Here is a 15891-nt window from a genome sequence, read left to right on the forward strand (position 1 = left end):
TATGTGTCACTTTGGACACATTAACGATATTAAGGGCTCCGCTAGGCTGGTGTAAGGCGCCAGTGCCATCAGGCTGACTTCCATTCCCGGTTCCTCATGTTTGTCTTAGAAAACATGTAAACCAAGGGGTCGAGTGCAGAATCCATTTTAAAAGGATGAGAGGCAAGGTGAATGGCTTGAAGCTTGAAACCCAGGGGGTATGTTATTTCCACTGGGTACTCCCCCAAATGGGTATTTCCATCTTAGAATTAAAATAGCACATGGCATACTTCTGACGATTGTATCTCATAAATCTTTGGGGTGATTTCTTTTCAGTCTGGATTTTAAAGCAGCTCCAGGATCAGCAGATGATGCCAAAAATACAAAAGCCATGTTCAGAACATTGACTGCAGGTGCCACATCTTAGCCAGAAATTCACCACTTTGATCCCCACTCTGAATGTCCAACAAAATATAAATTGACATATGAAATTTTACTTTGTTTATTATTAATCCTTTACTTTCTAGATAGGAAAGATTACTTTTTATAACAAAAAGAGGATCTAAAGGCTCAAAAGAAATTTAGACAAGTGCTGAGACTTGGTGTCAATTTTTTAAAACAATCTTTAATGGCATCATAAAAGTCATATTTCTCAAAATATAGAATGAGGAAAGGCACTATAATATTCACAGTAATGCACATGAGGAAATCATTACCAGCTAAATGAAAGCTCTAATTCAGAATATGGAGAAAATCAGGTGTTATCTGATTTTCTGTTTGAACATTAGAGAGTCTCATTTAGGAATCAATTCTCAGTGCCATCTGTATAAGACAATCTTAATTTGGCATAACATTATTTTGTCTGTTATACACCTGCTTGTTCTCTGGACTATGAAAGAAAAACAGCAATTTTTCAACTATAATGATTCTCATCTTTTTAATTAATATAGATATTGAAATAAAAAATAAAACACAGCTTTAACAATAGGATTTCAGATACTTCAGAGAATAAGGCAGAGAATTTTGAATTATTTTGGTTATTTTGAATTATTCCAAAAACCATTCTGTAAAAAAAAAAAAAAAAAAAAGAACAAGAACAAGAAGAAAGAAAAAAAGAAAGATCCAATGTCATAATAAGATTTAGGCATCCATATTTCTGGATATCAACTGGAGACAGCATCAATTAATCTCTTTTTTAATGAACCTTAATTTTCATTCTCTCATGCTTATCAATTTTTAAAGAATACATGAAAAACTGAATAAATGACAAAATTTAGACTATTAGGTCATGTTTTAACTCAATGGTCAATATGGAGTGTCACGCACCTAAGAATTGAGTAGGTTGTTATTTAGTGTGATTACGGTAGAATTGTGACTCTGGACATCACTGAGAATTATAAAATGAAGAACTAACACAAGTTCGGCATTCAACTCAACTATGAGAACCAAAACCTTCTAAAGTTCATAATGAAGTTTGTGAAAAGGGGAAAAAATGAACTAGCCTACCAAAAAAAATTTAACAAGTTTCTTACGTACCAATCATCACATTCCAGCAATCAGTTGCTATACCTTTAATCATCATAAATATTTATAACAAGGCCAGTGTCCTCAAGCTCTTGATTTTAAATTGCCCTTTAAGTAATTAACTGCTAAAATTACCCATTTGTCTAAAATTGATATTATACTAAGAAACAAACCATTAGTTAACAGTGAATATGTATTTCACACTGCCATATTGAGAAGACACATTTTGTAGGCAATTAAAGTAGCAAAGTGATTCTAGAAATTTAGTTAAATTGGCAATTTTTCTTATGAGTTCTTTCCAGTACATGCAAGAAATACATACCAAGAAAGACAAAACTTTAACAGATGTTTTCTGGGAATTGGTACAAAATTTCCATAGACTATTCCATGCTTTATTACAAAATCACAAATTACGTGCTGTTCCAATTGTTCTTTTTTCCCCCCTCCATTCTTCAATGATACATGACCTTTGTAATGCCTGGAATTCTACCGGAGTCACACTGAAGAACAATCTTCTCAATTCTTAGGTGCGTGACACTCCATATTTTTACAATAAACAAAGATATATGAAACATAAACAAAGATATGTACATTTGTAGAATCCAAGATAAATATTCCGAATGTTTCTCTATATTGCCATGCTGCATAGTGATGAAACTGAAAGTCGAAATTGCCGAATTCCGAAGTAAATGGATTTGGCCACTGTGTTTTCCTTCTGTTCATCATAATAAATATTTAGTATTTATTACAAGCCAATCATTTAGTGATCTATGAATAATTTATCAAAATACAAAGCTTTGAAGTTATTAAAAGGACATCTTTTAAAGATAATAGCTTGTCTCACCTGGTTTTCACATCTCCTTAAATTTACAGAGAACCATTACACGGTCTTATTTTAGCTCAACTTTTTTTTTTTTTAATTAACATCTGGCCCGCCATTATGAACAGCAATCAACTTAGTAAATATTATTCTCTTATTCTTCATTTTGCATTCATAGATTTAAGTGACAATAAATATCACCACATGAAAAAAATATGCTAACACATCAAACAGAAATACCCATGGGACATCTGTCACTATGTCATAGTCAAACTTCTTTGAGAATAATTTCACCTGCCGTGCAGATCCTAAATGTAACCCCGGAGGAGGGAATTGTCTCTAAGCAGACAAACAGTGAAGAAAAGTCAGCGCATAATTAGGTGAGTGGCCTCCCATGGAAACCAACATGTAACAAGGGCTGTCTGCTTCTGTGCACTTCAATTCAGATGCCAAAACGCAGGCATTACCAAGCTGCTTTCTATTTTTTAACTTCCCATACGCTCAGAGAAGGTGCAACTATTATCTCCAATAGGAAAATGATGTTAAACCTAGGTGACTGAGTGCATATAAAGTCACAAATAAAAAGCTAATTACAGTAATTGAGTGTATTAATCATGCTGTGCAGAGAAAAGAATGTTGGACCGAATCAAAAAGTCCTTTTAATTTCAACGATCCCGATCTTTATTTTATATAAAATGTGGCAGCTGAAATGGATGACAATTCTAGGACACTAACCCTGAGCGGGCGTGGCTACAGCATGATGACTTAAAGAGTGGTTTTTCTTTTTAAATTATGTCAACATTCAATGTTTAAATTACGAGGACTGTGGAAATGTTATTTTCAGCGGAAGTATCGTTTAGTGTGAATACTTCCCGCTTTCCCTGCACAATAATTTGTTTTGTTCTGGCATTGGCAATGAACTAATTCTTTTGCTCATGGGTTTTTCTTTGTTTAGTTTTCTTGTAGTTAACACCAATCCAGCACCAACCTCTTCTCTCATCCTGTAAATCTGCTTAAACACATTACGTGTTCTATCTAACAATTTCATCTTCTTGGAAATCTCTCCTGGAGACTTCTGATTTGCTCCACCTGGACTGGTGGGTTACCTGCCCAGCCTGACACGGAGCTGGCATCCTGGGATTCCCTCCATCACTGTCCTCAGGGTTCCCTTCACCTCTCTCCTGGGGTGGCCTCTGGTGCCTGGTTTCTTTATTTTCTCTGCCTTGGTTTATGCTGAATTCTAGTCGAGTACATGCTTAAGTGGCGGCCTGAGAAAAAATGCAAGGTAGGCAAATTTTCCAACTCCTGAACATCTGAAAATATTTATTTTACCCTCACTCTCCACTGACAGTTTGTATAGAACATGAGGTTAGAAGTAATTTACATTAGAATTTTCAAGCCATTGTCTGCCGTCTCCCAGAGCTGCTGTTGCAAAGTTTACTGCCACTGTAATTCTTGATCCTTTGTAGTAAATGTGTATCCTGTATGTACGACTTTTCTTTGAAAACAGTGTTCTAAATTTTGCAGTAATGAACATTATTGCCAGTCTATTCTATTAAATATTCTGGGCATTTAGTGGACTCTCTTAATCTTGAAATTCACATCCTTCACATCTTAAAAAAATGTATTTTAATGACTTTAACTTAAATGATTCCCTCTTGTCTATTTTCTCCAACTGTTCAGATGTTAGATTTCCTGGACTGGACTTTGGGATTTACTGATTCTCTCTCATTTTCCAGATTTGTATTTTATGCTCTATTTTCTGGCAAACTTCTTCAAACTTCATCTTTCATCCTTTTTTATTTTTGTCATTTTAATTTCTATCATCCTATTGGATTGGCCAAAAAGTCTGTTTAGTTTTTTCCATAAAATAAAAGACACATTTTTCATTTTCACCAATAACTTTATTGATTTGGATACTTTGAGTATGTCGTCTACCTCCCTATTAGAGGCTAGGGGTGCTGCTGAATATCTTCCAAGACGGCCCCACAGCAAAGAAAATTACTTGGCAAGAATGTCAATAGTACCAAGAAACTTCTGGTACTATTGATTGAGCACTTTTGACATGCTCAATCAGTCATAGCACCTTGCCATATACTACATAAATCCTTTTCTGCATTTCAGTTGTGTTTTTATCTTTCTTGAAATAAAGCATAATACACTGAAAATGTTGCACATTTTCTTCCATCTCCAATATTAAAATGGCTGCAAAAAAATTCATCCATTTTGATAAGATTTTTAAAAAATGCAAGCCGATATGACAGCTGCCACAATAACAATCTAACAAAATTGTTTTGACTGAATTTAAAGACAACTAAGCACTATTCGAGTCATTGTATGAAAAAAACTAAATGAACTTTTTGGTCAACCCAATATCCAAAGCTACTTTTGTTCACTAAGTTCTTTTTTAAAAATAACATATTCTTATTTTATATGTATTCTTTTCTTTTGACCTCTTTGGGAATATTCATTATAATTTCTTTCAAAGTGTTCTCTCCTCTCCTTATCTACCTAATCAATGCAAGAAACTTTCCTTTGCCCAAATTACTCATTTGCCAACTGGGATCTTCACTGTAGTTTCCTAAATTCTGCAGGTCTGTTCTCTTGGACTGATCTGATTCTCCACAAAAGATGCTTATAATTTTCTGCCTTGTGGCATGGGTCTGACACCTGTTTTTTGAAGTGCTACATGCTGTTCCTGTCTCTCGTGCTCTCGCCTAACCCCTCCCACCTGCCCAGCCTTGCCATACTCCGGGCCACCCTGCTACCACCACCTGGCTGCAGAGTGAGGAGCAGTGGAGGCCGGCAGGCTGTGAGGCTGTGAGGGAGCAACAGGCCGCAACTGCCAGCAAGCACACAAGAACTCTAGGCTGAGGGCAGAGCCGGGCAGGGCCACAGGGAAGTGGGGGGAGCCTGTGCGTCCTGGGAGGAACCCTGGGCTCTCAGGCGGGAGTCTGAGCAAATGCCTATGCCTACCTTTGCCTACTTCAGTGACTTTTTAAAAAATTTGATTCTGATTTTGGGAAATGAGTGTGTGTGTGTATTAAAGCTTTGCAGGCGACTGCTGTAAAGCCAAATTTGAAGACCTCTTGGACAGCTACTGAGGCTTCTTTCATGTACCCAAGAACTGAGGCTGTCCAGTGCATTTTGGCAAATCCTCAAGGCACCAGGATTTCCATAGCTACGAGGAAAGGAATACCCATATATCAACATATTTTGCTGTCTTTCAGTTATTCAAAACAATGTAAGAAGTAAATCACATCATGCTCTTTCAGAAGCAAAACATGTGTAGGACATCAATCTGTGACCACATTAAACAACTTCTGCATGGGAACAAGGAATACTTCCTGCTCTGTATGACTAATATAGACCCACTGTTGGTGTTGCATTTAACTTTTGTGACATTATTTTTCTGCTGACTGCACATCTCATTCACCATTTCGTTTTTTCACCACGCCCTAAAGGGCACCAAACTTTGCAATAGTAAATCTTACTTACTGCCAAAGTACAACCTGTACTTGGACTAAGTAGCAAACATGAAGCACTTAAACTATGACAAACAACCGTGGGGTGAAAGAAAAGCTTACAAAGCTTGAAAAGAGCCATTGAAATACAATTTCAAGGCGCGCGCTTACAAATGCTACAAAAATCACCAGTGACCGTGGCCTGAGGAGAGTGAACATGGAAATTCTATGTGGAATGGACTTTCTTTCTTTGTTTCCCCAAGAAATGTTCTGTTAACACTTGTCCAAAACTAATGACGCACAAATAGTGGGAGAGAAAATCAGGCAAGAATAGTAACAATCCAGTGATGCTACTGTTCTTTGAAAAGATTCATTCAGCTCTTTAATCTCAATCCTGTCACTGACTTTGGAAGTCAGGAAGTCAAAATTAATTTAGAGTAGATGTTGCTTTCCACTGAGGCTGTTAGTCCCCTGGGCTCCCCAGAGCAAAAGGGCTCACTGAGGGGGCTCTCTATATATTCTCAGGTTTAAAGTGGGAAACAGGACTACAGATGTTACCGTACTGTTGATTTTGAACCCAATCAACTCGAGGAAGAAGACATTTAATGTATAAACGAGACAATGTAAAATGTTTAATTGTAAAAAATAAAATTCTGCTCATATTATGACATTAATGTTTATTAAACATGGGCAAGATTAATAAAAAAGAGTCTCTTCATCTGATAAATTTTCTTTCCTAATCTTACTAAAAAAACTATGTCAATGGACACAAATTTTGAATAAAAATGAATAGTCAAAAAATTTAAAAGAAATCTTTCAATAAAACAAAACTTAAAAAAAGGAAGTATATGAAAGAAGCCAACAAACTTTAAGTGCCATATCAATTCTATTATTTACTTAAAAAACAAGGTATTTCAGAGGTCCCGTGTTTTAAAATTATATAACTTAACTGACCACCATATACACACTCATTATCAATGTCACACATATTATTAAGCACTTGTAACTTATTAAGAAAAAGGGAAACCCAATAAAAATGGACAATATATGAAAACAGCACCTTATAAAAAGAGAATTACAAATGGCCAAGAAACTTAATTAAAAATGCTCATGGTCACTAGCAGAAAACACCAATATAGTAGTCATTCCATTTTTGCTCATCAGAATGGCAAAAATTAAAATGATTGGTTAAAAGTCAATGCTAGTGAGAGTAGAGAAAAACAATTCTCCTTTAATTTATAACCCTGTGGAAAATAGTCCAGTCAAATTCATTAAAACTGAAATCATGTCCTTTATGTAGTTGAGAACCCATTAACTAGATATCCAAAATAACTAAGAATTTAAAGGTGTTATTATACTAGTATTTACTCTAAAATCATTCACACCACTAACATTTTAGAAACAACCCAAAGATCTGTTTATAAGAAACAACTGAAAATTATCCATACTGTGGACTAATATGCAGTTATTAGAAAGACTGAACTACACAGTCACATACTGATTTTAAAGGATATGCATGATATATTTTAAATTAAAAATAACATACATAATAATACATACATAGTTTTTATGAAGCAAAAAATAAATACAGAAAACTCATATCAGCATATACACCTCTACAAGCAAAGGGAAAAGTGCAATACAAAAGAGAAAACTATGCCTTGTTATAAAGAGGGGTGCAGATAATGAATGAGAGGAAACTGAGACAATTTTACTTCAGATACACCTATAGTACTCAGCTGATTCTCAGGGTCATGAAATGTAGTCAACAGAATTACAACATGTGAGCATATCATTAGACGTTCGGATATAACCCTTCTAACTCCCTAACATAAGCCAAAAAAGACTCTTCTATTTTCAGCCTGAAATTTTGGGACAATTTCCCAAGTTAATTGAGGTCAAATCATTAAAACTTAGTTCTTTGGACATAGTAATCCAATTTGTAGTAGAAGAAGTGAAAGAGAGCAGTTGGAAATAGAACAATTTTTATCTGTTTATACATACAAATGAGAAGTATGCTCTATAAACTCACCATGACACTGTTTGGGGTCATAATGGTACTTTATATTGAAGCCAACTGGTAGACATTATGGGGTTCCAGGGCAGAGCTACCTGAGATTCCCCTCTACTAAAAATAGTGGTACAGTAGGATTCCAGTGGATCTCACTCATTATTGGTGAATGTTTCTCCATGAAGAAAAAACATATGATCTAAACTATAATGTTCCAGTGAAAACATCTGATTGTTAAAGCATAGTTTTCAACTACAAATAATGGCTATGGTTCACTTCAATATTCTCCTTACACAAACATTTTTTAAAAAGGGAAAGTTATCTTAGAGAGATTAGACTTTAGCTCAGAAAATATACATGTAGAATGCTAACAAACAAAATAAACCACAGGCAAGGAAACATGGAGCAGACTAAAAGTGACCAAAGGGGAAGGGGAAGGAGGACAACGGTGGAAAGAAGGAACTAAACAAAGAACATGTATGGATGACCCGTGGGCATGGACAACAGAGTGGGAATTGACTGAGGGTGAGGGGGACAGGGTGGGATGGGGGGAGGGGGGCAAAGGGGAAAAACTGAGACAACTGTAATAGAATAAACATGATTTAAAAAAACAAAAAAGAATGCTAACACTTGGCTTTAAAAGATCTTTTCCTACCTTCACATTATCTGGATGTAGCCCCCCAGGGTGCTTGTCCATGTACTGACATAAATCAGTGTGCTAGAAGAAAAAAGGGAAAATGTATTAACATCCCTCTGGCTATAACATAATGAATGAATATTTTTCTTCTTCAAAGTCACCATTACCTTCTGAACAAAGCAAATAGAAGACAAGTGGGTGGATTTTTTCCTTTACACAATCACATGCTCCTCCAACCCCTTTTTTAATCAAACTGAATCATTACCTTTACCTTGAGGCTCTGTTTTATGTTAAACATATTGGTGTATTAGGAGGAATTCATGTCTATAATTGAAATGCCTAATTTCCTCCTCATTGAATATAAATCTTTTAACTAACCTCCCCCAAAAAATGAAAAAGAAATACCTTAACTAAAAAAACTGAAACACACAACCAATTCATTAATAATTTCAATTATTTTCTATTTTTGAAGTGCAAATGCAGGTTATGACTGTTTTGTGTGAAGTGAAAAAATTACATTTAGAACATTATAGTAAAATTACTTACTGGATTTATTTAAATTTCCCTTAGATGTATTCGTTAAAAATAATTTTCAGGTTTCTAAAACTTCTGAACATATTTCAAAAAACATACTTTATGAAAAAGAAATACTTTCACCCTGGCTTGTGTGGCTCAGTGGATTGAGCACCAGCCAGCAAAACAAAGGGTCGCCGGTTTAATTCCCAGTCAGGGCATGTGTCTGGGTTGTGGGCCAGGTCCCCAGTAGGGGACACGTGAGAGGTAACCACACATTGATGTTTCTCTCCCTCTCTTTCTCTGTCCCTTTCTCTAAAAATAAATAAATAAATAAAAAAATTTTTTTAAAAAAAGAGAAATACACTCAAAATTATAAATTAAGACAAAAAAGTGCATCCAGATATAACAAAAAAAAATCCCTAAGAAATGTGTTATTATTCTTTTAAATATCCCAGGCTTGATATGCCCAGAATTATATATTTTCTTCTTAATGCTTTTTCTGTTTATAAATTATGAAGAATTTTGCAAAAAAGAAAAAAAAGTAAAGTTCTTATTCCAATTTTTCTTGTCTTATCGGAAGATACCATAAAATTTATAACATTTAATCATCTTGTAAAAGCCAATTAACATGAGTTTTTGAGTCCCAATATCAGGAGTCAATTACTGAGAAATCATGAGCTTTATGATATAATCAAGAACCTTGTTGGAGCTGTGGTAACTGATGAGGCTATAGAGCAGAACTTGGCATTCATTCACTATCCATCAGGCATTTCTTGAGCCCTTATAATGTTCCAGGTACTACACTTATCACTAAAGACACATAAGTTGGCCAACTGAAGGGCAGAGGGAACGAAACGGGACAGAAGAAATGCTCAGATGTGTTCTGAGACAATTTTGCCTTTATTTTGAACTACTCTCACAGTGTTTAACTTCTACATCAAAGGCGAACTCCATGATCACAGAAACTATGTTTAATTTGAAAATTACGGTCTCTGCTCCAGGGAAAATGTCAGACAGAGAAAACTGAGTATATATATATATACACACACACACAAGGGGGAATTGTTTTACATATAGTAAAGCTCATTAAAAGTGACTGTAGAATATAATTATAATGTGTTTCATGGAGTTTTTCCTGAGCAACTATATAAAAGTTGTATACCACACATTTAATAAACTGAGAACGAATTCTCTACTCTAAACACCCACTTTGTAACTCCATATTATTGATTTCTCTGTCCTTTCAAGGACATCGCCCTTGAGAAGATTTTTGAAGAACAAATAAATAGTACATAAAAAGTACTTTTTACCTGTAACATGATATACAAAAATAAGTGTTAATTAAGATACTGGCCATTACACAAGATCCATGAGGGAAATAATTGTATCTAATTAGTTTACTGCTTCTCATACAACAAATAAAATGGTAAATAGAAAGTACGTCAAATCATATCAATTATTATATATCCATGACATGCTAAAATTCTTATTAAAAATGTAAAAACTCAGTTTACAAAACAAAGAAAATCATATTCACACTGTTCCAAGATACAAACCAAGAATAATAAACAACAGAAAATAAAGAAATATTTTCTATTATACATTTATATTTCATGTTAGTTATACTAGTAGTAAAAATGAATCAACATATCAACATAAATATCAAATAAATAGAATTCAAGAAAAATCTGATAAACAGTAATACATTTAACAGCATGATGTGTCCATATAAAACAATATAAAAATCTAAAATGATTAAAAATCTAAATATAGAAATAAACAAAAATTCACAAAATCACGAATGGTTTAGTGTACTTCCTTCAAAAATTGACAGTGGAATAAAAAAGAAAGAAAGATTATAAAGGACATAAATACCACAATTAAATGGCCTATTTACTTTTGTGCCCAATAAACTTGTGCTACACATGTTTTTTAAAATAAATGGCATATTCACAAAAATAGACCATGTATTAGACATAGAGGAGGTCTCAAAAGTTAGCAGAACACAGAAGTCATATTTTATCTTCCCACAACGAAATAAAATAAGCATCAATGTATACTATTTCATAAATTCTAAAATATGCATTTTTAAAAAATTTCTGATATTGCAATAATAGCATTAATTCCTATTACCTAGTTAGTAGTTGGAATATAGATGTCACTGCCTATGTTTGAGCAAACTTTTTATTTTACTTTATTTGCATAGTTATTACTCTGATCACATAAGACATCAACAACTTAGGAACCATTTGAGAAAGAAATATGGAAAGATGAGATATAATTATTATCTGAAGACCTTTCATTGAAAATTTTAGGAAAGGCCCTGGCCAGTGTGGCTCAGCTGGTTGGCGTTTTATCCTGTACACCCAAAGTTTGCTGGTTCAATGCCCAGTCAAGGCACATACCTAGGTTTCGAGTTTAATCCCTAGCCGGGCTGCCATTACAGACAACCAATCTATGTCTCTCTCTCTCTCTTTCTCTCTCTCTCTCTCTCTCTCTCCTGCCTCCTTCCCTCCCTCCTTTTCTCTCTTCTTCCCTTCCTCTCTCTTTATAAGCCATGAAAAAATGTCCTCAGGTGAGGATTAAAAAAAATAAAAAAAATTTTAAGTAAGAGTTTATAAAAAGCACCAGAATTAAAACCTGTAGGGCTCTTCCAATAAGCATAAACATTCTGAATGATAAGAAAGCACTCAATCATGGTTTGAATGTGTTTTCTTTCTTCCTTTTTAGTAATAAACAAAAGTTTTTTCTAGACAATGGGGTCTTAAGTTCAACAGCAGCAGGATTAAAATAAGAAAGAAAAGCAGTTAAAAGGAGGGCATGAGAAAAGGAGAAGCAAAGAAATAAAATTTATTTTCAAGAAAATTTATCTCTGTTGGTTTCTTTTTTTTTTCAGTGTTGCTGGTCATATTTTCCTTGCATCTTTGTTTTGTTGGTTAGGGAGGGTGGGGTGGGCGGGGGGAAAAGGAAGGGAAGGAGCAAGTCAAAGAACATATAGCAAGGACTCATGGACAAAGCCAAAGTGGGGAAAGATTGAGGGAGGGAGAGAGGGGAGGGGGGCAAGGGAAAGTGATGGGGGGAAGGTGGAGACAAATGTATTTGAAAAAATAAATTAATAAAATTTTTTAAAAAACTAAAAAGAAAATTTAAAAAGAAATTTGAACCCAAAAATGTTTAAATCATTTAAAAATAAATGACAGTAAGTTACTACATACAGTTAAAAAGCAATGGAAACTGGTTAGAGCATTACTGACAGAAAGATTTACACATTAAAATACATTTATTTTAACATAAGAATGACTGAAAATAAATAAAACAACTAATAAAGTCAAGGTAGAGAACACGAAATTAAAAAAAACCCAAAGTAAACAGAAGTGGTAAATGTAGTTAATAGCAGAAATTAAACAGAAAAACTAGAAAACAGCAAGCTTTATCATATTAAACAAAAACCCCCTTCTTTGAAAAGCATAATAAATAAACCAGTCTTTGGCCAGTTTGATATTTTCTTAAAGTGAGGGGTTTTGTCAAAGTTTAATTAATATTAAGAGTAAAAAAATGACACAACTAAAAATGTAGAGACTTAAAAATATACTATAAACATATACTAGAAACTGAACTAAACAATATTTTAAATATCTTTAAAGCAATACATTTGATATCTAGAGAAAACATATGTCTTCAAAAAAAAACCCAAAAAACCAGGAAGGACTAAATTTGATTCTATGAGAGAAGAATTGAAAAGTTATACCTAAAAAAAAAAAAATACCAAGTTCAGAGGGTTTTCATGAAAAATCTACCAAAGCTTCAAGTAACGGATATACATTATTCCAGAACAAAGAAAAAGATGCTTCCCACTTTAAGGTTACAATGTCAAGGCAGGCAAACACAAAGGAGAGCTGGAGAGAATTACACCAGCCTCTTCATGATCACACCTGTATAAAGTCTAACCACAGTAGGTATCAGAATTCAATAATGTGCATATGAAAAGACTAATATATCAATAACAAACAAGGTGAAACCTAAGAATGCAAAAATAGCTCCACATCAGAACACCTAGTAATGTGGTCCACTAAAACTTTTGTGGTTATTATATATTTGACATATATGTATTAAATGCTAATTTTGCATAAATAAATAAGACAAAAGTTTACATTCTGTGAATTTTACATAATTGCACAAGGTCTGTCCAGAAGGGATCCAGCCATGTAATATGAAAAATAGAGGCACTTATTAAAGAAGATACAAGAAACATTATACAAAGGACAATGACACCTCAACCCTTCTAAGTAGGCACCTTGGGACCTCACACAGGTCTCTCAATTGCCATCAGCTGCCCTGTCATAGTTTCCTGAATCTCACTGAAGTTCTCACATCTCTTCCCTTTCAAAGGTGATCTTAATTTTGGGAAAAGCCAGAATTCACAGGGTGCCAAATCTGGGTTGTAGGGGTACTGAGTCACCTGATGTTATGCCAAAATACTCTGCACAAGATGTGATGCATGAGAGGGCATGTTGTCATGATAAAGCTGCCAATCACCAGCTGCCCATAGCTGCAGTCTTCTGAATCATCTGAGTAGTTTCTGCAGAGGAAGGATCAAGCTAAATGCAAAATTTGATGCAGATTTGTTGCTCTGCTTGCTCTGTCATCTTGAAAGCGATGGTCACACAGTACACATGCTCACTCAGTGGCATCTACCGCCCCTGCCAACTACTACAGTGAAGTTGTCATTATTCATTCATATGCATTCCAGTCCACTCTCCTTGGCTGCCAAGTTACATGATGTGGTGCAGACCGTTCTCATTATATTAACAATGGCTGGACTTTTTCCGGACCGACCTCGTAAATTATTATAGTTTTTTACCAAGGATAAAGTATTCAAGCATTTTTCTTAAAATAAAAAAAAAAAACTATAAAGAAGGAAAGATAGCAGGAATGGGAGAGGGTGGGTTCTTGGCCCTCAGGGTACATGTTCTGTCCTTCTGAGTCTATGCCTAATGGCATTAGGATCAAGAATTGTGGCAAGGAAGCTTCTACAGAAATGAGATCTTGGGAATGTAATAAAGATTTCCCCAAACATTTTAAATTTTTAAATTCATATTTACGTAAATGCATGGCACAAAAGTGTGTATGTGTGCATACACACCACATGCATACATTCATGGCTGTGATTAACTTTGTAACCTTGGGCATATTATATCATCTCTGTATATCAGTATCGTCACCTAATGAAGATAATCATAACATGTCATAATATACCTTACTCATAGGCATAAGGTGAAAATCAATTAGTAAATATGCAGAATGTTTCCAGAACATTGCCCAACACATGGAAGACACTAGATGATGATCATGGTGATTATTTTAAGAATTATGTTTATTTATTTATTTATTTTAGAGATGTGGTGATGATTTTCTGTGGTGCATTTAGAACAGAGAGAAATATTTGGAAGGATAGCAATTAACAATTGACTGGTACAACACAGTCAGAAAACTGGAGCTCCTAGGGGTAGCATTGCATCCTTTTATATGTCTTCCCATCTGCTTATCCAGACATTTTCATTCACACTCCACTGCACTATGTACACAACCACTGAGGCTACAACTAGCAAATTTACTATTAACCTTCGACTGCTCTGTGTGATTAAGAGTAAGAATTTGGAGACTCTCAAACAGAGGAAGAGACATGAGACAGTACAAAGTCCCACTTGTACCTTACAAACTTCTGTTCCACTTGCATTAAAAATTGTTACCTTTCTCTCTGTTTTTAATGCATCGCCCTACATCTGGGACTGTATTAGATGTGCCAAAATTACAAATTTCTTTATATCTCCTTTGTTTCTCACTTCTCTTCTTAGTACAAATCATTAGATTATGTGCCCATTATGATTTGCACCAGTCCATAAACATGAACTAAATTTAATGATTACGCTAGAAGGTACTTTGTCATTCCATTTTTCAAAGTCATCCTGGGTAGTAAAATTCTGAACAGAAGGTCCTTAATACACATGAACAAAAGATCACTATCCTCCCATGACACATAAATAATCTCAGATCCACCTGGCTTTGATCTCTGGCTTTTTCTGTTGTTGTTCTAATAATAAAACGGGAACCTTCAGACTAGATGCCTGGTGACTGCAGATCACACTCAGCTGCTCTTCACCCTTCGATCTCTATCTTGGCCATTGGCCATTTCCTCTTTCCCACACTACGTTATATCTCACCTCACCTTCCAATCTTAGTCACTCCATCATGGTTGCTGTTCTTCAGGGTAATGTCTTTAGAATCTGAAGGGCTTTTGTCTGATAGGATTTTACCTGTATGCCTAAGAACACCTCATCAATCTTCCATGGAGTGGGAGGTTTTAAATGAAGCCATCAAGCATGGCTGGGCTTACAGATGAAACAGAAAACAGACTGAGAACAGAAAAGGGCTCCAAAGGCTCAAACCCCACAACAGCATATATTTCTTTTCTTTTTTTAAATCATCACTTGAGGACATGCTCATGGATTTGAGAGGGGGGAGGAGAGAGAGAGAGAGAGAAAGACATTGATGTGAGAGAGAAATATCAATGAGTTGCCACCAGTATAAGCCCTGACCAGGGATCAAACCCAGGACCTAGTTATGTGCCCCAACCAGGGATCAAATTCATGACTTTTCAGTGCACAGGACAACACTCCAACCAACTGAGCCACCCAGCCAGAGCACTAGCATATACAAGATCTGTCCAGAATGTATCCAGTCATGTAATATGAAAAATAGAGACATTAATTAAAGAAGACATAAGATACAAGAAACACTGTACACAGGACAATGATGCCTCAGTCCCCTTCAAAGTTGGCATTTTGGGACCTCACACAGTTCTCCCAATTACCATCAGCTGCCCCGTCATATTTTCCTGAATTTCATCAATGGTCTGAAATCTCTTCCCTTTCAAAGGTGG

At 35.1% G+C, this 15891-nt stretch overlaps 1 protein-coding gene across 2 annotated transcripts in view; it reads right to left on the reverse strand.

Annotated features, from left to right (window-relative positions):
• The window catches only part of CDK14 (cyclin dependent kinase 14), a 537382-nt gene that overhangs the window by 270766 nt on the left and 250725 nt on the right, over positions 1-15891 (reverse strand). For both annotated transcript variants that reach the window (XM_054564177.1, XM_054564178.1), the window contains one exon: positions 8454-8516. In XM_054564177.1, the coding sequence (XP_054420152.1) occupies positions 8454-8516 (63 nt within the window). The remainder of the gene's footprint in view (positions 1-8453; positions 8517-15891) is intronic.

The sequence above is a fragment of the Pteronotus mesoamericanus genome, unplaced genomic scaffold (assembly GCF_021234165.1).
Source record: "Pteronotus mesoamericanus isolate MK-2021 breed Mesoamerican mustached bat unplaced genomic scaffold, CSHL_Meso_final scaffold_85, whole genome shotgun sequence".
Lineage (NCBI taxonomy): Eukaryota > Metazoa > Chordata > Mammalia > Chiroptera > Mormoopidae > Pteronotus > Pteronotus mesoamericanus.